This window comes from Paralichthys olivaceus, chromosome 5 (genome assembly GCF_024713975.1).
Source record: "Paralichthys olivaceus isolate ysfri-2021 chromosome 5, ASM2471397v2, whole genome shotgun sequence".
Taxonomy (NCBI): Eukaryota; Metazoa; Chordata; class Actinopteri; order Pleuronectiformes; family Paralichthyidae; genus Paralichthys; species Paralichthys olivaceus.
This window is the reverse complement of record NC_091097.1, coordinates 19,328,765-19,351,364: the sequence shown is the minus strand read 5'-3', so window position 1 is coordinate 19,351,364 and position 22,600 is coordinate 19,328,765. Positions and strand designations below refer to the sequence as shown.

The following is a 22,600-nucleotide window of genomic DNA, read 5'->3' as shown; positions in this document are numbered from 1 at the left end:
CCCTGTTACGCTAAATCTTGGGGCAAATGTGCCACATAAGAGAGAGGGGTCAAACCATCTGTGATTGAACAAGGCCACCAGTAGGAGCAGGGCAGGACAAACAAACTGAAAGCAGCAGTGTTTATGGAAGAGGGCAGCCTTTAGCTGAGGTGAGACAGAAGACATGGGGGAAGGTAACAATCTGTAACACAGAGGCTCTTGTGAGAGGTGATCCCGTCGAGGGAAAAGTCTGGCAATGGTTAAAAGACTGGTGAAATCTGTCACTCACGTTGTGCGGTCAGGGTTCACACATGGGAGCAAAAAAAGCTCAATGTTCTCGATGATAAATATCAGATCTCACTCTCACAGAAGAGGAGAGACATGCTAGAGGTTTAGATCAGCGTGCACACAAGCAGAAATCCGTCTGATTATTTTGCAATTATATCAGCCTGGGGTGAAATTCAATACCCAGCTGCGAGAACCAGGAGAGCTGTGGGTTTTAAGGTTAATCATTCGCCATGTGTGGAAAGTATAAACCGTCACACCGTCTAAATCACTCACGTATATGAGTCCAGAGTAGTAGCGGTCCTTCAGGTTGTGCAGCACAGACGCCTCATTCAGACAGGTGAGCTCGGCCATGTCTTCCACCTTGCTGAACTTGGGCGGGTTCATCTTCTGGATGTCGTCCTTGTTGATCACCACCTTCTTGCCGTTCTCAGCCAGCTCCACCAACACCTCCTCGCCCCGCTCCTCTCGGATGCTGGCCGCCTCAAAGCCATGGCGCTCTGAGGGGACCCACACCAGCTTCTTGGCCGTCCAGTCGGCCTGCGTGGCGGGGTTATAAACCACAGCCCGGTCCACGAACAGGTACCGCTCGGGGTCCTCTTGCCCACTCCGATGAGACATCTTTACTGGGGTTTACCAGAGCAACGTGGCCACCTAGAACAGACAGGGGTGCAGGGACATGTAGGCAATCAATAAAAGTTAAAAATCAATCCCAAAGCAGACGGGGAGCCGATGTAAAAACTGTAAAACAGGTGATTTTATCTCTTGGTTCAAGTTAGCGTCAGCGAGCTTCACGGGGAGCCACAACTGTATGTCATCCACAAATGGAATGAAAGACCATGTCTGTGGATGACGTCATCCAGGAGAAGCATATTCAGAGAAAACAGAACTGATCCAAGATTGGACCCCTGAGGTACACCACATTTCATATGGGAGGATGATATCTACCTATCTACCTATATATATCAATCTCTCTCTCTATCTATCGATCTACTTATCTCTCTCTCTCTCTCTCTCTCTACCTATCTACCTATATATATCAATCTCTCTCTCTATCTATCGATCTACCTATCTCTCTCTCTCTCTCTCTCTCTACCTCTCTACCTATATATATCAATCTCTCTCTCAACCTATATATATCAATCTCTCTATCTATCTATCTGTCTCTATATATATATATCAATCTCTCTCTCTATCTATCGATCTACCTATCTCTCTCTCTCTCTCTCTCTACCTATCTACCTATATATATCAATCTCTCTATCTATCTATCTCTCTATATATATATATCAATCTCTCTATCTATCTATCTCTCTATATATATATATATCAATCTCTCTATCTATCTATCGATCTACCTACCTACCTATATATATCAATCTCTCTCTCTACCTATATATATCAATCTCTCTCTCTATCTACCTATATATATCAATCTCTCTCTCTCTATATCTATAAATATCAATCTCTCTCTCTCTCTCTCTCTATCTACCTATCTCTCTATATATATTAATCTCTCTCTACCTATTTCTCTCTCTATATATATCAATCTCTCTATATCTATCTACCTAATCCATCCATCTTTATCTATGTCTATCTCTCTATCATCCATCTGTCTCTCTATTGATCTATCTGTCTTTCTCTCTATATACATCAATCTCTCTATCTATCCATCTATCTATATCTATCTGTCATCCATCAATTCATCCCTTTCTCTCTCTCTCTCTCTATCCATCTATCTCTCCAGCCCCCCCCCCTCTCTCTCTCTATCTATCCATCTATCTATATCTATCTGTCATCCATCAATTCATCCCTTTCTCTCTCTCTCTCTCTCTCTCTATCCATCTATCTCTCCAGCCCTCTCTCTCTCTCTCTCTCTATCTATCCATCTATCTATATCTATCTGTCATCCATCAATTCATCCCTTTCTCTCTCTCTCTCTATCCATCTATCTATCCAGCCCTCTCTCTCTCTCTCTCTCTCTCTCTCTCTATCTCTCCATCTCAGAACACGACTGGAGTTGAATCATTAAAAGTTGCAGCCTCACGTTACACCAGCTTTTTATTCTCTCCATCCTCTGCACAGTGACAATGCGCATACTGCGTAGGCTCGCGCACAGGAGATCCCGCGGAGCGACGTCGTGAATACCTCAAATCAAACCTTATCTTCTAGTAAAACAACAAACACACAACACACACAACATGGAGCTCACACACAACACACACAACACACACGACCACTGTGTGTTGACGAGTCTCCTGAAAAACTTAGCGCTAAAGTCCCGTCGACTAATATCAAGCTAATTCTGCCTCTGCGCTAATAAACCTGCGTAGCCCGCCTTCGAGAATGACACTAAATAACACAGAGAGGAACCTGAAAGTGCAGTAAACACATCATAAATTAAAATTAATATAAAAATCAACATGTTACACGGACGTCAGTGTGGTTCAGTGTAACCCTTGCAGCTAGCTTACCGCAGCTAACTAATTAACCGCTAACTCCCATGAAGGGTGTTTTTTTATTTTTATTAACTCGCTTCATTAAGATTAATGAAGCCTGACTTAAGTTAAGACCTCCATCCATCCTGCATCCCTCCCCTCTCCTCCCCTCTCCTCTCCTCTCCTCTCCTCTCCCCCCGCGGACGGTCCCCTCCGGGGCGGGCAGTGTGGATGAACTTACCCGGTGCAGAGAGCGAAGCAGCGGCAGCAGCAGCAGCGGTCAGATCCTGGTCCTCCAGCCGTGAGATCCACCCCCGATGTGAACCTGAATGCAACTGGGACCTGAGGCATGTACCGGGGCTTGTTTTTTGGTTGGTATGCTCCACCACAGCAGCAGCAGCAGCAGCAGCAGCAGCACGGAGCTCAGAGCCGCCTCCTCCTCCTCCTCCTCCTCCTCCTCCTGCCTGCAGAGCACCGTGCTCACACAGAAAGTCAATAACCACACACTGGGGTGATCCTCCTCCAGGTTCCTCTCCTCTGGTCCTGAGTGAACACAATATTTCTGTCAGGACGAATCTATCCCTCAAATATCTATGCGTTTCACCCCCACTCCTCCTCCCCCTCCTCCTGCTCCTCCTGCTCCTGGATGCAGGATTGGTCTCTCTCTTTGCAGTCCCTCTCCATCATTGGCTGGAAGAAACCAACCCCCCAGTTGTCTGCAAACCAATGCATGAAAAAAAACAAGGGGCATTGCATCTGTTGCTCGCATGCATAACAAATAACTAGCAAAATAAGTTGCACTATCACCGGTCAACAGTTTTTATATCTCCAGTCCTGTGTTTTAAGTTTTACTCTGCTCATTTCACAGACTACGTTAGTCTAATGCACAACTGTGTACAGCTTCACTTATTCATCATTAAACCTGAATTTATTTACATTATTTACATTATTTAATACTCTGCCTCGGTCACAATGTACTTAAAATATTTGTTTTCACAATATCTCCATTAGCTCAAACTTCTGTAAGTGAAGGGTTTGTAGTAGTGATGATAACATTTATTTGTATAGCCCATATTCACAAACCACAATCTGACTGGTGGGGCTTAACAAAGTGCAACGTCCTAAAGAATAACACAAAAAACACAAACCTCAATCAACCAGTATTATAGAAGTGAACTGTATGTGATTAGACATCTTGTGTATCTAAACAATCTATAGCTGTGATAATAATCCATCCATAACCCAGAGAAGAAGTCCAGTCAGTAACACGTATTAGTGAATTAGTAGAGTTGTTGATTGATTCAAGTCCAAATCTTGACATTCTAGTGCAAAGTGTTTGAATTGGACACTTTTGTCTCGTGATGTACAGTGACTGTCCTCTACTGGTTGAGACCCAGCTACTGCAATGGAATCTCCCTATTGCCCCCCCCCTCCAAGTACACAAACCAACTGGTGACTGTGCAGATTGTGGGAGAGGAGTAATATTGAATATCACCAGACTGGGAAATGGTGTTTAGAGACAAACTGTAATCTGGTTTTATTATATAACCTTTGATAATCCCTGGAGGTTCTCCTGCCAGCCCAAACAAAAAGAACACAAATATCTGGGAATGAAAAAGCGGTGTGATACTTGAAGAAGACACTAACGAAGATATCAAGTTGGAAAGACAAGACTCAGATGTAACCACACCTCACCTTGTTGTGAACGCGTCTGAGCGAAGAATCTCAAGCTGCGTTGTTCATGTGTGAAAAGAAAAGTCAGGACCCGATTTTGTGGACATTCATGTCTGAAAATGTCTTAAGGGAGACAGGCTACTGTGTTTTTGTACACACACACCTGTTAGGACAGAAAGGACATTAATGATGGGGATGGCCACTTTTGATTGAAGACATTTGATGTAAGAGCTACAAAGATTTCCTCTCAGCAAAAAGTGAAACTGGAGCCGGAAGCTCACAACGTTGTTGAGAAGAAAAAGCGAAAAAGATGAATGGAAACGTCTTTTCTGTTTGTTTTTGTAGGAACAGTCATCTGTGGCCTCTTCTCCAGCAAGTGGAACACATCATGGTTTCCATTACCCTGCTGTGAACTTAAACACTGACCTCTTGTGTCTGAAAGCGACAACAGCAGCATTAAATGCTCGACACAAAACTCCTGCAATCACACATGACCCAACCACAAGCTTTTAGTTTTACAGAGGCATTTTATTACAAATGGAAAAAAAAGGGGGGAGGGAGGAAAGGAAAGACATGTTCTTTTTCTAGAATTAAATAGTTTTCTTTCATGGTAAATGCTGGAAAACACTGTTGTCATTATCTAGTTTTACATCAATAACAGGGAAGATATTCATGCTGTGGTTATGTACAGTCTGTTAATGTGAGAGGCTTCAGCGCCCTCCCCTCCAAGCTCCTGTACCCCTGTTCTTCCCTCCTCCTCTTCCTCCTCCACCTCTTCCTCCCATTCCACCCATTCCTCCTCTCGCTCCTCCTCCACCCTTCACTTTCTTCCTCACTCCGCTTGCTTGTTCTGTATCATCTTCATCTCCATCTCCTCGTTTGGGCCTTTTCCTTTTCTCGCCTTGCTCCTTCATTTCCTGAGGAGGGGAAAAAAATGTTCTCAGCTCTAAGTTTCAATATACAACAACAATCATTCTTTAAAACAGTGGTCTCAGATTAATAGATTGAATATAAAGATGGAAACATAAGCACTTGAACATCAGGGTTACGATGATGACTTACCAGCCTGGCAAATCTCTGGGCTTCGCTCACCCTCTCCACCAACATCATCACTTCCTCTTCCTGGGTTGGGAAAGCAGGAAGTTTTTTCCCTATCAGGGTTTCGATTCGCTGGAAAAGCTCCACATCATACCTAAGGTTAGGAGAGGTGTCAGTTTACTGCAGTCAACCTCGTTTTAATCTTCTTACATCGGCCATGTGCAGCAAAGCATTTTTTTAAAAAGGGGGGGAGAAGACAATTTAAAATGGAGCCTGCTCTTACTGGGTGACAAAGGTGATGGATTTCCCAGAGCGGCCGGCTCTTGCTGTCCGACCGACTCTATGGATGTAGTCCTACGGAGGAAAGACAGATCCGTTCAAATCAAACCAATTAAAAAAGTAAAAACAACAAATAAACCAGCAACGAGAATGTCAGCTCAGCGGTACCTTGGAGTGAGTGGGGATGTCATAGTTGATGACGCAGTCCACATGAGGGATGTCCAGCCCCCTGGACGCCACATCGGTCGCCAGCAGCACCGATCGAGACTTCGACTTGAACTTGTTTAGCGCTCCCAGGCGTTTATTCTGGAAGATCCAGCGGGAGAGGACATTTAATCACTGCTGTCACTACAGTATAAAATTATATCGTAATGAATTGTAAAGAAAATAATAAAAACAATATGCTGTTCTTCCATCTTATAGTATTAATAGAGTTAAACCACGACAGTTCACTAATGTTTACGGTTCATAGTGTGTGTGTGTGTGTGTGTGTGTGTGTGTGTGTGTGTGTAGCTCTACCTGACTCATCTGGCCATGAAGAGGGATGGCAGTTATTCCAAGGTTCCTTAGCAACAGCGCCACCCGCTGGGCATTGTTACAGGTGCTGCAGAAAATCATGAACGAGTTACCGGCCAGCTCGTTCAAGATGGACACCAGGTAACAGTCCTGCCACAAAACAAACACACACGTCTCTCAAGGTTAGTGAGAGCACTGTGGCAGACAGGGGGTGGACATACGATCACAACAGGAAACGGGCACCACCTTGTACTTGGACGGTATGAAGATGTAGTATTGCTGCAGTTTTTCAACTGTCGAGTATTTGGTGGATACCGCGCACTTCACAGGATCCTTCAGAGCTGCTCTCTGTAGTTTCTGGACCTGAAACACAGATAAAACAAAGTCAGCGCCGGAGGAAATCACGCAGCTACACAAGTGGTGCAATGCTGGAAAACTAGATTATTCGATTTCTTATTTCAAGTGTTGATCCACCTTTTTCGTCATGGTGGCAGAGAACAAGAAGGTGCGTCTGTCTCTGGGAATCACCTTCAAGATTTTATCCACCTGAAAAAAAAACGTTTTAAAGTGATAATTTTCATTATTGATCTTCTTCAGTTGATTACAGCTCCAAATGTAAGTTTGATTTTTGTTGGTTCGCACTCAAATAAACGTCTGATGTCGCACCTCAGTCTCAAAGTCCATGTTGAGGATTCTGTCCGCTTCGTCCATGACCAGGAACCTCAGAGCTCGTAGGGAGAAGCCTTTAGTGTTCTCCATGTGGTCGATCAACCGACCGGGCGTCGCTGTGAACACACGTCATCACTTATCGTTACATGGATGCTACAGTCATCAGCTGATGGAACGGGTGAATAGAAAAAGTTAAGGATAGAAATTATATAATTGTTACACTTGTATTTATCACGGCTGTTATAAATAATATGCATCGTCGTGCGGACTTACCGATGACGATGTGTGGTTTCTTGGCCAGCACCATAGACTGGGACATCATATCAATCCCACCAACTATAACAGCTGCAACACAAACGAGGTATTAGAACAGACGCACACAAAGTCCTCTGCATCACCAGCTAACCTCCAGTCAACACACACGTACCGCACTTAACACCAATGCTGGAGCCCAGAGCTTCAAACTGCTCCGAGATCTGAAACGCCAGCTCCCTGGTGGGCGTGAGGACGAGGGTGTGGAGCCTCTGAGGTGACGTCAGCAGCGACTGGAGGATGGGCAGAGCGAAGGCGCCCGTCTTTCCTGAGCCGGTCTCCGCCAAGCCGATCACATCCTTCCCTGCGGTTTGAGAAAAGGACAAAGAAAGTTATGTCTTCAAAGCAGTTGCAGAAAGAAACTTTATGCTATGTGACGAGCACCGAACTCCAGGAAAGGTCTTTTTAAACGTAAACAATTTAAAACTAGAATTCTTGTGTCGTAAAGTAGCAAGAACTGGATTTAATGTTTTAGTTCATCTGAGTCCATCCTGACATATTGTCAAAACATTTTCAATAAATATACACACCAGCATACAAATACACAGATATTAAATTACACTCAGGTACAAAAAACCCCCAAAATACTTATTACTACAGAAGCATATTGCCGGACTTTTATTTTCTATGGAGTCTCTACACACAGTGAGTTTACTACTTAGACTGATGTTTATTATCTGAATTTGATTTGACACCACACCCCTGTGTCCCACATCAGCAGACAGAAAGACAGTGAGAGAGACAGACAGACAGACAAACAGACAGTAAGTGAGACAGACAGAAGGACAGTGAGGCAGGCGGGCAAACAGACAGGGAGACAGGCAGGCAGGCAGTGAGACAGACAGACAGTGAGAAAGAAGGACAGTGGGACAAACAGACAGACAGTGAGTTAGTGAGATAGACAGACAGTGAGTGAGACAGACAGACAGTGAGAAAGAAGGACAGTGGGACAAACAGACAGACAGTGAGTTAGTGAGATAGACAGACAGTGAGTGAGACAGACAGTCAGACAGTGAGGCAGGCGGGCAAACAGACAGGGAGACAGACAGACAGTGAGTGAGACAGACAGACAGTGAGACAAACAGTGAGTGAGACAGACAGACAGTGAGACAGACAGACAGTGAGACAAACAGACAGTGAGTGAGACAGACAGACAGTGAGACAAACAGACAGTGAGTGAGATAGACAGACTGACAGTGAGACAGACACATAGTGGGACAGACAGACAGTGAGACAAACAAACTGACAGTGAGACAGACAGACAGTGAGTGAGTGAGACTGCCAGTGAGACAGACAGTAAGTGGGACAGACAGACAGATGTCTCACCCTGCAGAGCCACTGGTATCGCTTCTATCTGGATCTTTGTTGGACTCTTCCATCCCAGCTGGTCGCAGGCCTCACACAGCACCTCGGTGACCCCCTGTCAGAGGCAGAGAACCCGGGTAAACACCTGAGGAGGAGGCTCCTCGCGCTTCCACACGGGAAGTATGTTTCACGACACATTGTTTACATGGGGGTGTTAGCACACTGTGGCTAACAGCTAACAGCGCCTCCGTGTTGAACTCACCAGCTCCTTGAAGCTCTTCGCCGCTGCTTCGCTTCCGGCGCCAGTAACGGGAGCGTCGTCTTCTTCGCCGCTGCTCGACCCGTCGAGTGTTTCCTCTGCGTTCGTCTCCACCGTCTCCTGCGGGCTGTTGTCCGCCATGATGCTCGCAGACCCACGTGTCGTCAGCTCCGCAGCACGCAGATGCGGAAACGGGGGACGCGACGCGCAATGCCTGATGGGAGTTGGTGTTTTTTTTTTGTTTCAGACGGAAGTTCAAACCTTCTCCTCACTTTAGTGATTTTTTATAATCACTACAGTGAGGAGAAGGTAAAACAGTCTTCAGAGCATAAACATCACGAGCGTTTGCTGACTGGTGAAATATGAATATTCACGTTGAAAATGAAACCTGAAGTAAAAACAGTTTCTGATTTATTTATTTAGCTGCAGGTCAAACAGTTTCAAACATTCCATGCCTCTGTTTTAATGTTCAACATGTCAAAGAGATCACTGATAAAAAAAAAAAAAAGAAAAAAGGTTGACAGTAAAACAATCATACAAAAATGCCTTTTTCTTGTCAGAGGAAAAAAAAACAACATAGCACTTGGTAGCCTGGTATTTATTCAGTGTGGGGCAAACGTGTGTGTTTTTATAGGTTTTCTAATGGAAGAGCAACAAATCGAAATGTTTCCAATTATGCAAATCAAGTTCACATTCTCTCTAGATACGACAAATAATAGTCCAGAACAAATGAGGACGAGCCTGCTGAGAGCAGTGTAACTGGTCTATTTGAATTCCTTGAGGACAGCTACCTCTATTACTCCGCACAGAAAAGACATAAAACTAACACACTCCTGTTGTTCAAACACCCCCACAGTTATACCCCCCCCCCCCCCCAGACACCCTCTCAAGTCTCAGAGGAGTCCCTCCATCTCCCTCATGAAGGCTTCATACACCTGGTCCTTCGTCTTCATGTTGGGGTGAGACACAGCACCCATCTGGGCTGGACTGACGTAGCCCATAGAAGCAGCTGTTGCCTGCTGTTTCTGCCCCATGCCACCTCCCATGCCTTCATCTCCCCTCCGTCCTCCAGCACCACCCGCTCCTCTCTCCAGAGGCCCAAGTGCAGCCCCGGGCATCGGTCCAACCTTGTCTCTACGCACCCTCAGCGCCGTGGGCACAAAGCGGGTGACCTCCGTTTTCGGATTGATAATCTGGGGTTTGGCAGAGATGGTGGCCCCACTGGAGCCGGCACCCGCTGCCATGCTGCCTCCTGCGGCTGCAACAGAGGTGATGTTGGCTCGTTTTTCGATGGTAGCTGTGTGATGGTGGCCTGAGGGGTTGCTGCCAGGGTTGCTGCCTGCGGAGGCGGCAGCAGTCCCCGGGGGAGGGGGCATCTGCATGACACCCGGCCGCATGGGCATGGCAGGGGGTGGTAAGTTGCTCTGTGCACCGTCTGGGCCGGGTCCTGAGCCTTTTTGCCGTGGAACAATGTTGGGAGGAGCACTGAGCACATTGGAGTTGAGAGGAGGAGGGAAGAGGGAGAGTGGTGGGGCGAGTGGACGTGGGGGCCCTCCTGCTCTTGGGGGAGGAGGTGGGATACCTGTGAGGAGAAACAAGACCGATTTTATTTTGATGAAAAACTTTCCTTTTCATTACTCATAAAGTTGGATCATTTTCCATAAGGTAAAACATATAGTGCTCTTCCATGTATTTATTGACGTATAGAAGCAAAAGGTTTTACTGCTTTTGTTTGAGGTTCATTGCAGCTCAGCAGCAAAAGGATTTCAAATAAATATATGCATTTCCCAGCAGTGTTGCATGACATGACTATATAATGTTTCCACAGCATGTATCCATGCATTTACAAATGTATATCTCACACAGTACCTGGTGGTGCTGGGGGTGGTAGTCTGGGAGGGGGTCCACGTGGTGGGGGGCCTGGTGGCAGGCCAGGAGGGGGGCCTGGTGGAGGGCCAGGAGGTCGACCCGGTGGAGGTCCAGGAGGCAGAAGACGAGGCATCGGACCCCTCATGCCTCCAGGCATACCAGGAGGCCTCAAGAAGGGAGGCGCACCTACAGATAACAGAAAGCAATAAATAATGCATATGGGTAATGAGCACAACGATCACGTCGCTAAAACAATAGGTTCAGTATTTTATTACCAGTGCAGAAAATATTATTATTGTGTCTAACCTGGTGGTGGGCCAGGGGGTGGTCCGGAGGGTGGACCAGGAGGCCTCATTGGAGGAGCTGGTGGGGGACCCAGTGGTGGAGGCCCAGTCATTGGTGGGCCTTGCAAGTGTGGGGGCCCTTGCTGTCCCACTGGGCCAGTAGGAGGCGGCATACGCTGATTGGCCATGAGGTGGGACTGGTTGTCCCCTGGCGGTCCCCTGTCCTCAATGTCTGAGTTGTCTGATTCATCTGTGTATTCCTCCTCTACCTCCTCTTCTTCCTCATCTTCAGGTACTGACTGACCTGAAGAAAAATAAATTACACCGCACCACATTATCAGAAAGAGAAAGTGTACTATCTTAGTAAGTACCCAGAAGTGTCATCATTAAACTATTGTACCTGCCATTCTTAACATCATGGCCTGCAGAGGGGTAATGGCTTTGGTCTTCTTCACCAACCGCTTTTTCTTCTTCTTTCCGTCACGGGCCAACTCTGGGGGCATTTCTGCAAAACGTACACTGCGTCCTAAAGTATTAAAATATTCATTGAAAAAATTTTAGTTTAAGAAGATAAATCCTCATCAGTACGACATTCAGGATATGAAAGCAGTTTTTGAATTGTACCAACACAGTGCTGAGCAAAATTTTACTTAATTGCACATAAAAACATAATATTTCTGAAAGACAAAATATAGAAAAGAAAACCACAGGTACAAAATGAAGGCACAACAATATGCTGAACAACTTCTGAGACACTCACCGGCATGCCTTTCATTTCTGTCTCGATCCTCATCCCTTTCTCTCTCTTCATCTTGCCTGTCCACACTCATCCTCTGGTCCCCATCCCCGCCTTCGATTCTCTCGTCTTCACTGTCCTCCTCAGAGTCACTGTCGTCATCGTCCCCATCCTCACGATCTCTGTCGCTGTCACTGCCACTATCCCGATCTCTTCCCAAGTCCATCAAGTCCTTTTCTAAACCAGGAATGGAAGGTTCTGTGTGGGGGGAGGGAAAGAGCAAAAATTAGTAAAGAGCAATGAGCAGAAATATGAGCAGAAACGAAATTATGGAAGCAATTTCTTTGTTATTTCTAGTTTGTGCGTCACCTGTATCTGTGCCGTAAGGTCGTCGAGATGGGATGCCGTACAGTGCCAGGACCTGCGGAGGTGGAGGCCCAGGTGGGGGGCCAGGGGGCTTCTTTCCTGGAGGTAAACGTGGGACACCAGGCACTGTTGCCAGAACTGGTCCCGTCGATGACAAGAGAGGACCCTTACTGAGAGAGGCAGGAGAAGAATTACCTCAGTGGCACAGTTAATACACAGATGTTTACCTGCAGAGAGCGTTTACATATGCAGCCCATGCCCTACCCAAAAGTGGAGCCCTTCTTCAGTATGGAAGGAGGCTGAGCCCCTGGTAGTGGGATGTCCTGGATGTGGATATTGGAGGGGGCATGAGGCATATCTGGTAAAGGGATACTGTCGACCTCCACTGACTCTGCATTCTGAAAAACAGATGATAGAAAATAAAGTCACCCCAGCACCAAAGCAGCTTGAAGGATCTACAATATTATAAAACTCAATATAAGTATACAAAAGACAGACATGCTGTTGTACACATGCTGTAAGGGGCTTTATGTCTGCAAGGATATTTTTTATATCGTAGCCCAAGCAGCTATTATGGAAGTGAGTACATCCTCTCACATGTCAACATAAATCAATACAAATCCTTGAACGGCACAATTACTGAAAAAAGAAGTGTGCATCCAAATAATTACACACAAACACACCTTGACTGAATCAAAGTAGAGAGCCAGCTGCCCACGTTTGGTCTCATAGTCCAATTCCAGTTTGCGCAGTTCTTTGTGAGTGTCGGGATTCTCTCTCTCGTACAGACTGACAATGCGTTCGAACGTCTCACGGAGCTTCTTCCTCTTGTCCCTCAACACCTTCTCATTCAGCAGGGGCTGCTGAACTGGGTTGAATTCTGTTGGAGGTGTTACAGGAAATCTTTATCATGTGTCAGATATTACCTGTCAATTTTAGGTACTAATTTTAGATAGATGATAAAATAATACTTTGACTTGTACTTTAAACTTATTAAAGCATTTTTTTACTAATGCACATTTTGGCAGGAGAACAACAACATACTGATTCAGCCCTCTCACCCATCTCATCCAGCTTCTCCATATCTTTGATGATCTGTCTGGGGTCCTTCATCTTCAGCACCGCAGCTCTCACCATCATTCTCTGCTTCTTGTTCTAACAGGAGCATTAACAAATAAAGCAAGTTAACAACACAGTAACGTGACTGTTTTATTTAAGAAAACAACTTTAAAAGACGTATGTCTCAAGACAACAAGTACCTTTTTCAACTCCCTTTTCCTGGCCTCCTTTCCTGTGAGGGAGGCAGAGGACAAGTGCACAATAGTTAATGTTCTGACGTCTTACAACAATAGATGAACAGTGATTAACACCACCTTCGCCAAGGAGGGACATGTTTTTGTCTGTGTTGCTAATTTGTCTGTTAATTAGCAGGATTAAGTAAAAACTAGTGGTGTGTGCCATTTGGTGCAGCCCCAATTAAAAATCGTGATCTAGTAAATTTGCAAACTGTTTCATGAGCGAACGTCAGCGTCTAGGTCTAGTTCTTCACGTGTTGTCCAGCAGGTGGGCACCAGCAGAACCAGCTCTAGGTTCTGGTCAGTACTTACTGGCCTGGTCGGTGGGGTTCATAAACTTCCCACTCTTGGTGGAGGAGGTGGAACGTCGCCCCATGTTTCCGCTGCTTCTCCTTCACCCTGCAGAATATGACAAATCCACAGAACACATGTTGACTCCATATTTGCATATCACAAACAATTCAAGGTTACAGAGATGGTGGTGAAAGCAAAGGAGGTAGATTTGTTGCAGAGCACGTTTGAAAATGATGCCTGGTTCCAATAAGTTAACTCTACTACAGATAATATTATTGCTTATGCTTGTAGGGTATATAAAACTAATTCAGCATAATTAAGATTACTGCACAACTTTGTAATGTCAATGCTAGCTACCACCGGCTAACTAGCTAGCATAAAGTTGGTAATCAAACACTAGCGAATGTCAGATTAGTCAGATCGAGCTGCGGGTCTTTTAAAGTGACTAAGAAACATTTAAAACCCGGCGGAGTCAGTGAGTCCGACACAGATCAGCAGACGTGCAGCTCGTGCAGCGAGCTAGCTGCGGAGCGTTAGCATGCACTTGTAGCTAGGCCCGCGTTAGCATCGACAGCGGCACAGAGGCGAAACCAGACTTTTACCTTTTATTCAGAAAAAAACCAGAAGAGGCCGCGGCCCCGAACAAACCCCTCCGAGTACCGGGGGCGAAACAAAGGTGGTTGTTCGAGCCCAGAGAGAGAAACTCTAATCTTTCAGGACTGAATGGTCGCAGACGCTGCGCGAGCCGATCGCCATGTTTACTGCCGCGAGCCAGAGCGGAAGTGACGTGTTCGCGGTCGTCAAAACAAAATCCAATAGAATTCGTCTTTTAATTTTTCTAATTTACAGAAGTTATTGATATTTTGAATGTGTGTCGATCTCGTGCGTATTTACAAGTTATTTATTTATTTTATTTAAAAATGTTAGGCTACAAATTGCGCCCCCCCCCCCCTAGTGTCGACAGTGAGTAACTACTGCATCAGATGAGAAGAGAGGATGGAAACTGACAGAAGTCAAAAATAAAAGTTTTCAGGAGAGTTTGCAGCGTGAAATATAATGTACTGTTATTTCTGTGAGGACTTCGGGTTGTCTGTTCCGGTGTCTGTGCAAGAGAAGGTGACGAGAGGGAGACAAACACACCTGACACACCATGTTTACAAGATCCAGAGCAGTTCGTTTAAATAATCTTAATCAAAAACAAACTTTGCACAATTGACTCACTTTGAAAGACACTCTGAGACTGTCTGTCCACATCCGTCATGTTCACACTCATCATCTCTTACTGTAGAATATAACAAAATACTGCAAATATCTACAATGACTGGATTATAGTTTCATCCCTCTACCACCGCAGACGAGGCCTCACTTCATGATCAATCCGTTGCATAACAGAATATTTACTTTTATTCAGGCTCATCGTGTCCGTCATTAAATCCTTCTGCATAATATTACGTGCAACTTCATTTTATGATCAGCAGATGTCGCCATTTTTACAGTCAACTTTAATGTTGTGTGAGATTTGCAATGTGAAGTTATCTCTGTGTGTATCTGCTCCATCGGGTTGGTTTCATGTCTGAGAACCTGTCTCCCCCTCATTGGCCTACAGCGTCAGCCCAGTGTGGATTTTATCTTTATCTCGAATCTTTTATTTATCATTCTGGAACTGTAATTCTTGCACAAAATCAATACTTTTGCACTACTACTCAGGTGGACAGTCAGACTGACTGTCCTACTGTACACTGTACATTATTATTATACTGTTACTGCACTGTCACACTTTGATATGTTTATCTTTTAGCTGGGTTTTTATATTTTACTTATTTACTTCTTGATTATGTCTGATTTCTAAAATCTTTCGATCGCTGCTGAAACAAGAAAAGCTGCAAAAAGAATTTTCAATGTTGAATGTTGGTGACAATGTTAAACAATGACAATAAAGGATTCTGATTCTGATTTTATAGGTTAAGTCTAAATTAGAATGCTTGAAATAATACAAGATGAGCTATGACCTAAAGTTGCTGTTTTTACATTTGGTGTGTTTTAATAAATGATGTGAAGCTGGAGAAAAAGAAGCAAGAAGCTTTTACACTTTTGGAGAGACTGGAGATGGTCACTGCAGTTCAATGTCTTTCGAAAGAAAATAGCTGACATTTCCTTGTTCCTCATGACGAGAAGTCACCCAGGTATGACTGTTTACTGTAAAATGTGCAACAATTACTCTGACTGTTTATACAAATGCCTCGCCCGTGATTGAAATGGAGTGTGACGGAGTGTGCGTGTGAAAACCTTTGCTTTAATGTATTTTACTTCAGGAACACACTGAGGAAGACCTCGATCTGTTGCATTGACTTATATCATGGTTTGCCACATGATTGATTAACCTTCACAGATCAATGCATGTCGAGGAAATCACTTTACTTAATAGATCGTAGATAGATATACTTTATTCATCCCCGAGGGGAAATTCTTGTGTTCCAGCAGTACAGACATGTGAAATAAGTACAATTCTTTTACACAGAAGAGCATACGTGTAGGAAAGTGACTGAGTTGTTCAGACAGAGCTCAATTGAGGCAAAGTTAAAACAGAGGAGACTGGTTGAATCTTTCAGTAATCAAGAATCATAAGAACATAAAAACATAAGTGATGCAGTGATAAAGTGATAAAACAGTGCAAGTAGTAAGTGAAACAGTGATGTGCAAAAGAGACTAACCGCTATATACAATCTGTAAGAATAACATCTACTGATACTGGATACCAGTCATTATAAATAGCAGCAAATAAATTAGATTTACAATGCAGATGGGAATTGGAGACTTGTGTAGTTTAGTTAAACAGTCAGTTGTTACAGCTGTTACAGGGAGTTTTTATAAAACCTGATGGCGGATGGCAGGAATGACTTCCTGAATCTGAGAATGTGCTCCTCTGAGCCTGGAGGATGTGGTGGAGAGGGGGGTCGGGGTTGTCCACGATGGAAACCGTGCAACAAAAGAAATCTTCAGTAGCTGTATGTCAATGCAAACCAGTTGTCTGTGTTTAAAGAGGAGACATGTTTTTTAAACGTGTCTGGAGGGAAGGGTTTCATGTGTTTGTATTAAATAAATCCATAGTCCATTCAAAAGTCCCTTGTTTTGAATGTGATGCTCATGGTGCACACATGTATTAGTGAAGTAGTCCCGGTGTGATTGTGTTTTGTTTGGGGGAGCAGCATCGATCTGTCCCCACCTTCCCTTGTGGGAACCAGCGGCTGTGGAAGTAGCTCTGCATCATCTCATCTTCCTCACCACTGGATGATGCCACAGAGTCTTCCTCTGGGGCGTTTTTTCCTGGGCTGTTTTCACTCCCACCAGATGTCTCTTCTTCTGTGTTCCTCTTGTGACAAAGCCTGCAGACCCTCAGCTTCTTCGTGGGGTGGATGTGGCCGATCACCGCTCGCGTCCTGGAGCACGAGTTGCAGACCAGGAAGCCACACTGTCTGCAGTGGTGTCGGCGGTTGGTTGCAGTGAAATTGGTGAAGCAGCGCATGCATTTGTAGGCGGCCTGGTTTGGGATCCAAGAGACGGCGAAGCTGGAGCCAGGCTGGCACCTGCCGCCCCGCAGCAGGTTGGCACGACACTCTTCAGTGAGGTCGAACCAGATCCGCTTCTCCTTGTATGAAGTGGCCGACACGAAAAAGGACTTACGTGGTGTGCGGATCAACCATTGGTTTCTTAAACCCACACCGTCCTCCATGTCCTCCTGCAGGAGGTCCTCTGAAATCACAATGAAGACATCACACTGTTAACAATGCAAAAAAGGAATTCGTAGACTTTGGCAAACCCCTAACCCCTGAGTTAATAAAACACAACCGCATCAAGCCTTTAAAACTGAGCAGCCTCGTCTTTAAACTCACCGAGGGGAACGATTTTCTGGTTTTTGTGCCAGCGGCCGCTCAGGATCACGCTGCCGTACACCAGGATGTCATTGAAGAGAAAGAAGGCTTTCATCTCAGGCCTCTGTCGGCCCTGCTTCAACAGGTGGCCCTCTGCCACCAGAACCCGACCTGGTTTGCACAGGGGTCTCCCCGAGGGACCGAATGAATTCTCCAAGGCTTGGATACGCTCGTGGTTCTCCGTCATGAATGTTATCTGTTCCATTGTGGATTGCGTGAATGAAGTGCACAGAGCAGCAGGAGGAGGATTTATACATGTTGCTGGTGACGCAGCAGGAAAGTCCCGGGTTAGATTGAAGACAAACATGTTAAACAAGAAATAAAAGGGAAGCGTGGCGGCAGCAGCTAAATTTAGATGTTTATTTATATTTTTAGAATGTAAAAAAAAACTTTGATATCTACATCTTATATAATTCTATGCTTGATTATTGCGTAATTTAGATTCCAGGTTTATTTGATGGTTAATTATAAGTTAAAACCCAGATACAGTCATTAAAAATAAATTAAAATTAAATTAAAATGAGCTACTCTTTGATCAATGTCAGCTTTAGAGTTCTGCTTTTATATTTTTCCAAAGCTACACTTACTATTGTAATGGATTACTTTCATTACGAGTACTTCAATAAATGATGATGATGATGATGAAAGTGATGATGATGAAATGTATTTATCATTGCGTGGTATGTTGAATATTAAATAAAATGTGTAAAACAATATTAAACACATCTTTGGAAACTTAACTCACAAAATGTTTTGCTCCTGTGCTTTTGAACAGTGAAGTTAATATTTGACTCAGGCATCAAGGTGTTAAAACATAGAATCTAACTCAACACAGAACTGAGGTCTTGTTGACTGCAGGAAGTTCCATGTGAATCATAAGCTCAGTCCACAGTTTGCATGAGAGACAAAAACTTTCCTCAAACTGCGTCACGCTGCCAACTCGATATATTTACCTTCTGTTTAACATTGGCTCCGATTGTCCTGTAGTGAACAGGAACTAAACAGGTTTGGTCTGTTCCATTCTCCCTGATAAGGAAATGGATTATGTAATAGTATGTAATGATGTAATATTTATAAAACTAAAAGGGGATTTTTCTGTGAGAACTTTCCAAACAACATATTTCCCACAGGACTGGACTGGAGGTCAGAGTGATCGAATTTAACTTTAAAGACGTTGAAGATAAAATGATAGAAATCTAATTTCTTGTTCGTGACAGCAGCTGTGCTCCAGTTCAGGGGTCATCTCCTTTTATTTCAGGCTGGATTTGAAAACCGATTGCGTCCCCGAGCAACACAGGCTCCGGCAGGGACATCCTTCTAAGGCCAAACTATCCCAGGAGTCATCGGGCTTCGTGTGGCCGCCTCTCTGCACAGTGTCGTCATCACAGGACAATGTCTGCCTGACACCTGGAGGGAGAGTGGGGGAAGACATGCAGCAAAGAGTTGGGTTGGAATCGAACCCGCGGCCACTGCAGGAGGGCTCGAGCCTCGGTATGTGGCGCGCCCACTGGCTCACCTGGCTCAGCTTGTGTTGATCTGACTGAAGTTGTAATAACGGACAACAAAGACATCTTTGACAGAGTTTGTTGTGGAGGCGTGTCGGACTGGATGCTCGTAAATCAAAACCACAATGGCACAGAGCCACAATCAACAAAGCAGACGTGCCCTCTGCAGAAGGCAGCGCTGAAAGCAACACATGCCTGGGGCGTCTGTAGTTCCTCTGGTCTGGAGCTGCACCGTGCACGAGGGGACGACTTTCATCACACAATACTTTTGTGTGAGTGTTTTTCGCAGACTGCAGGGGCTTTCCCTCAACCTGACAAAGTTGCTCTCCTCATGACACACAACACGATTAAATGCGGTTTGCTGAGGGAACAAATGAATAAAGTTTGCACTGATGCGTTAAATCAGTGGATTCTCAAACACAAACCCTCACCTGACCCGTCCGACGGGAGTTTAGCTTTCAGACTTTATGTGACAGGAAGTGTATGAAATCCAATCATCAGTTTTTGCCAGTGTGCTACTTATGGATAAAAGTATAGTGAGTCCCTTTTTTTAACCCCTCAAGGACCCTCGTTGGTCCCCGGACCTCACTTTGAGAACCCTTGGGTTACATTAGTACAGATTATACAGTCAAAGTAAAAGAAATGAGAAATATATGCATATATGAGTGTTTGGAGATTAGCTGTATATGTTTAGTTTGGAGGTCTGTTTGTCTTTTGTTATATGGATTATTTAGATTATTATTCATTTTCTCTAATTATCCGATCGTCTGCATAAATAATTATATTTCAACAGCAATAAAATATGAATCTTAAAGTATATTTTCTATGTGAATTGTAATAATTTAACACTTTAGTTTGCAGCTCAGAGAAATGTGACAGTGAAAGTTAAGCTTCATATTGAAGTTGCAAGAAAAATGCTTTCAGGACGTCGTGAACAAGTGAATCTCAGAGGACAAACCTCGTTGAGGTCACTCATTCAGCATCTCAGGTTGAGGCCTAATGAAAGATCTCACACAGCTTTTATTTATCTTTATTCAATCACATCACACTGCTCTACAGTCTGAGATGACGGAGGACGATGGAAAAAAATCCTCACATGCCGACTCTATCTTTCAAACGTGTGGTACAACTTCAACTTCGCTTTGGAAAATGTTTTACTTTAGAAAGTGCAAATACAAATTTAAGCTCAAAGGTGAGAACGCAAAGTAAAGAAGGTTGTGATGAGCGACGGTTCCGGTGCCTAGTAGGGGATTGGTCCATAGTAGGCGGTGTAGGCGGCGATGATTCCACTGGTGTCCATCATGTCCTCACAGGCCAGGTTGGCCTCGCACACTTCTCTCAGGCTGCGACGAGAGAGGAACGATTAGGACGTGACGTGTTTGATTAAAAAAACAACATGTCGGAGTTTAATACCTCTCCAGCTGGGAGAGTGTGTACTCTCCAGGAGCTCTCTTCTGTCTCACCACTGAGGACGCCTGCTCCCGCTCCACAAACAAACCTGCACCTCAGGCAGAAATACAGGAATAAGACAGAAAGAGAGAGAGAGAAATACAAACACAGAGGGATCACTCCATCAGTCTGTGTCTGTTCAGAAAACTCAAACGCATCTGGAGGATGTAAATACAAACTCGGCAGGAATCAGGAACAGTTCTGTGGAGTAACAAGCTGCAGATAAATGTATTAATTTAAATTATGAGAGATTTAACAAATGGGAAAAACGAATTAGGAATGTATATAAAACAAATATCAAACAAACTATCAAGGTATAATTTTTATTTGATATGAGATGCAACTGAAAAGTAATTTGAATGTTTTTCAGCTTAACTGTGGAACTTTAAAAACTTAAAATTGTATTTGCTTAACTTTAAAATCAGGGTTTACAGGCAGATTGCAGAGGATTTTTGCCAATTACACTGATAAAAAACATGAATAAATAAAGAGAGGACGGAATTACAGAAAAGCCAATAAATACGAATAAAAAGCAGTAAAATGTTAGAAATATAAAAAGACATCTTCACAAAAATGGGATTAAAGAGAATCTGAGCCTCATCTCTTCTGGTCGGTCCAAAGCCGAGGGGCCCCGATGGTGAAAGTCACCTTCAGAGCCTCAACTCAAGTCTGAAGGTGAACGACAAGTCCCACCTGAGGATCGAAGGCTACGAGCTGCAGCATTTAAACTAAAGATGATCTCACACAATTAGTGATTTCATAAATTGTAGAATAAATATGGAAAATCACTGAAATGGGATCTTACCGTCCTGAGCAGGGTTGTCAGCAACCGGCTGCGCCGCATCTGTTCAAACATGAATAATCCAAATGATTGTATATTTGATGAATAATATCTGAAGACGTGTCACTTGTTTCACTTCAGCTCACTCGAGTAAAGAAAGATAAAACTGTGCGGTGCTGTGTGCAGCTCGTACCTGTGGCCAGGCAGACGACAGCCAGGGAGCAGAGAACCAGGAGGAGCAGAGTCTTCATCTTTCACCTTCTCTTCTTCACACAAACAAACAGTGAGTCAGAGACCAGAGAACTTCTTCTTCTTCTTCTTCTCTCCTTCTTTTTCTCACACATATATACATAGATTCACTCTGGGTTTATAGATGCGGCCCTCACTGGACATGTGATTGGTCAGGGAATCATGTGTCACACACCCACACACGCACGCACACACACACACACACACACACACACACACACACACACACACACACACACACACACACACACACACAGTCTTGTCTCCATGACTTCAGAGGACGTTACAGTGGCTGACTTTGATTTACTGTAGAATCTAGAACTGTAACCACAGTTACGACTTGTCTGATCATAATCCTTATCTTAACCTGACTTTACCATAAACTAAACCTGACTTTAACCTAATCTTAACCTGACTTTACCATAAACTAAACCTGACTTTAATCTAATCTTAACCCGACTTTAACCTAATCTTAACCTGATTTTACCATAAACTAAACCTGACTGTAAACTAATCTTAACCAGACTTTAATCTAATCTTAACCTGACTTTACCATAAATTTAACCTGACTTTAACCTAATCTAAACCTGACTTTAATCTAATCTTAACCCGACTTTAACCTAATCTTAACCTGACTTTACCATAAACTTAACCTGACTTTACCATAAACTAAACCTGACTGTATACTAATCTTAACCAGACTTTAATCTAATTTTAACCTGAATTAACCCTTACCTTAACCTGACTTTACCATAATCTTAACCTGACTTTAGCTTAACCTTAAAACATGTCTTCACCATAAAATTGTTATGGGGACTTTTTGTCCACATAAGGACGACAAGAAATGTTATTGTATAAAACTGATTGAGGTCCTGACCACATATGAATAATACCTGGACACACACACACACACACACACACACACACACACACACACACACACACACACACACACACACACACACAAACCTGCTAAATGAAATGATAATAAAACGTGTGATGACATTTCTCGGATGCGCCTCCAGCTGGCAGCCTGGAGAGGTCACCGTTTTCCCGAGCGCCCAAACGTCCGTACATCTGCGTCCCCGA

At 44.1% G+C, this 22,600-nt stretch overlaps 5 protein-coding genes across 8 annotated transcripts in view; all 5 read right to left on the bottom strand.

Moving 5' to 3' along the window:
• Positions 1-3,085, bottom strand: part of LOC109641396 (myosin-10) — a 44,517-nt gene extending 41,432 nt beyond the window's left edge. For all 4 annotated transcript variants that reach the window (XM_069524838.1, XM_069524840.1, XM_069524839.1 and 1 more), the window contains exons 1-2: positions 2,944-3,085; positions 541-918 (exon numbers count right to left, since the gene is read on the bottom strand). In XM_069524838.1, coding sequence (XP_069380939.1) covers positions 541-885 — 345 coding nt within the window. In that variant the 5' untranslated portion in view covers positions 886-918; positions 2,944-3,085. The remainder of the gene's footprint in view (positions 1-540; positions 919-2,943) is intronic.
• Positions 3,086-4,883: 1,798 nt separating this feature from the next.
• Positions 4,884-8,961, bottom strand: ddx47 (DEAD (Asp-Glu-Ala-Asp) box polypeptide 47). Its single transcript, XM_020106278.2, has 12 exons — positions 8,758-8,961; positions 8,517-8,610; positions 7,306-7,494; positions 7,152-7,223; positions 6,876-6,994; positions 6,684-6,755; positions 6,456-6,572; positions 6,213-6,359; positions 5,862-5,999; positions 5,698-5,768; positions 5,439-5,568; positions 4,884-5,293 (listed from the first exon to the last, which is right to left on the bottom strand). The coding sequence occupies exons 1-12, from the start codon at positions 8,893-8,895 to the stop codon at positions 5,087-5,089; spliced, it is 1,494 nt and encodes a 497-aa protein (XP_019961837.1). The 5' UTR covers positions 8,896-8,961; the 3' UTR covers positions 4,884-5,086.
• A 191-nt stretch (positions 8,962-9,152) lies between these two features.
• Positions 9,153-14,387, bottom strand: wbp11 (WW domain binding protein 11). The gene is made up of 12 exons (XM_069525051.1): positions 14,201-14,387; positions 13,617-13,703; positions 13,269-13,300; positions 13,071-13,164; positions 12,693-12,889; positions 12,274-12,407; positions 12,013-12,179; positions 11,668-11,901; positions 11,308-11,433; positions 10,930-11,211; positions 10,624-10,809; positions 9,153-10,336 (listed from the first exon to the last, which is right to left on the bottom strand). The coding sequence occupies exons 2-12, from the start codon at positions 13,678-13,680 to the stop codon at positions 9,648-9,650; spliced, it is 2,205 nt and encodes a 734-aa protein (XP_069381152.1). The 5' UTR covers positions 13,681-13,703; positions 14,201-14,387; the 3' UTR covers positions 9,153-9,647.
• Positions 14,388-16,024: 1,637 nt separating this feature from the next.
• Positions 16,025-17,750, bottom strand: LOC109641744 (pleckstrin homology domain-containing family F member 1-like). The gene is made up of 2 exons (XM_020106283.2): positions 17,489-17,750; positions 16,025-17,348 (listed from the first exon to the last, which is right to left on the bottom strand). The coding sequence occupies exons 1-2, from the start codon at positions 17,730-17,732 to the stop codon at positions 16,759-16,761; spliced, it is 834 nt and encodes a 277-aa protein (XP_019961842.2). The 5' UTR covers positions 17,733-17,750; the 3' UTR covers positions 16,025-16,758.
• A 2,296-nt stretch (positions 17,751-20,046) lies between these two features.
• Positions 20,047-21,611, bottom strand: bglap (bone gamma-carboxyglutamate (gla) protein). Its single transcript, XM_020106282.2, has 4 exons — positions 21,456-21,611; positions 21,287-21,325; positions 20,446-20,530; positions 20,047-20,375 (listed from the first exon to the last, which is right to left on the bottom strand). Exons 1-4 carry the CDS (start codon positions 21,511-21,513, stop codon positions 20,273-20,275), a joined length of 285 nt encoding a protein of 94 aa, XP_019961841.1. The 5' UTR covers positions 21,514-21,611; the 3' UTR covers positions 20,047-20,272.
• Between the last annotated feature and the right edge of the window lie 989 nt (positions 21,612-22,600).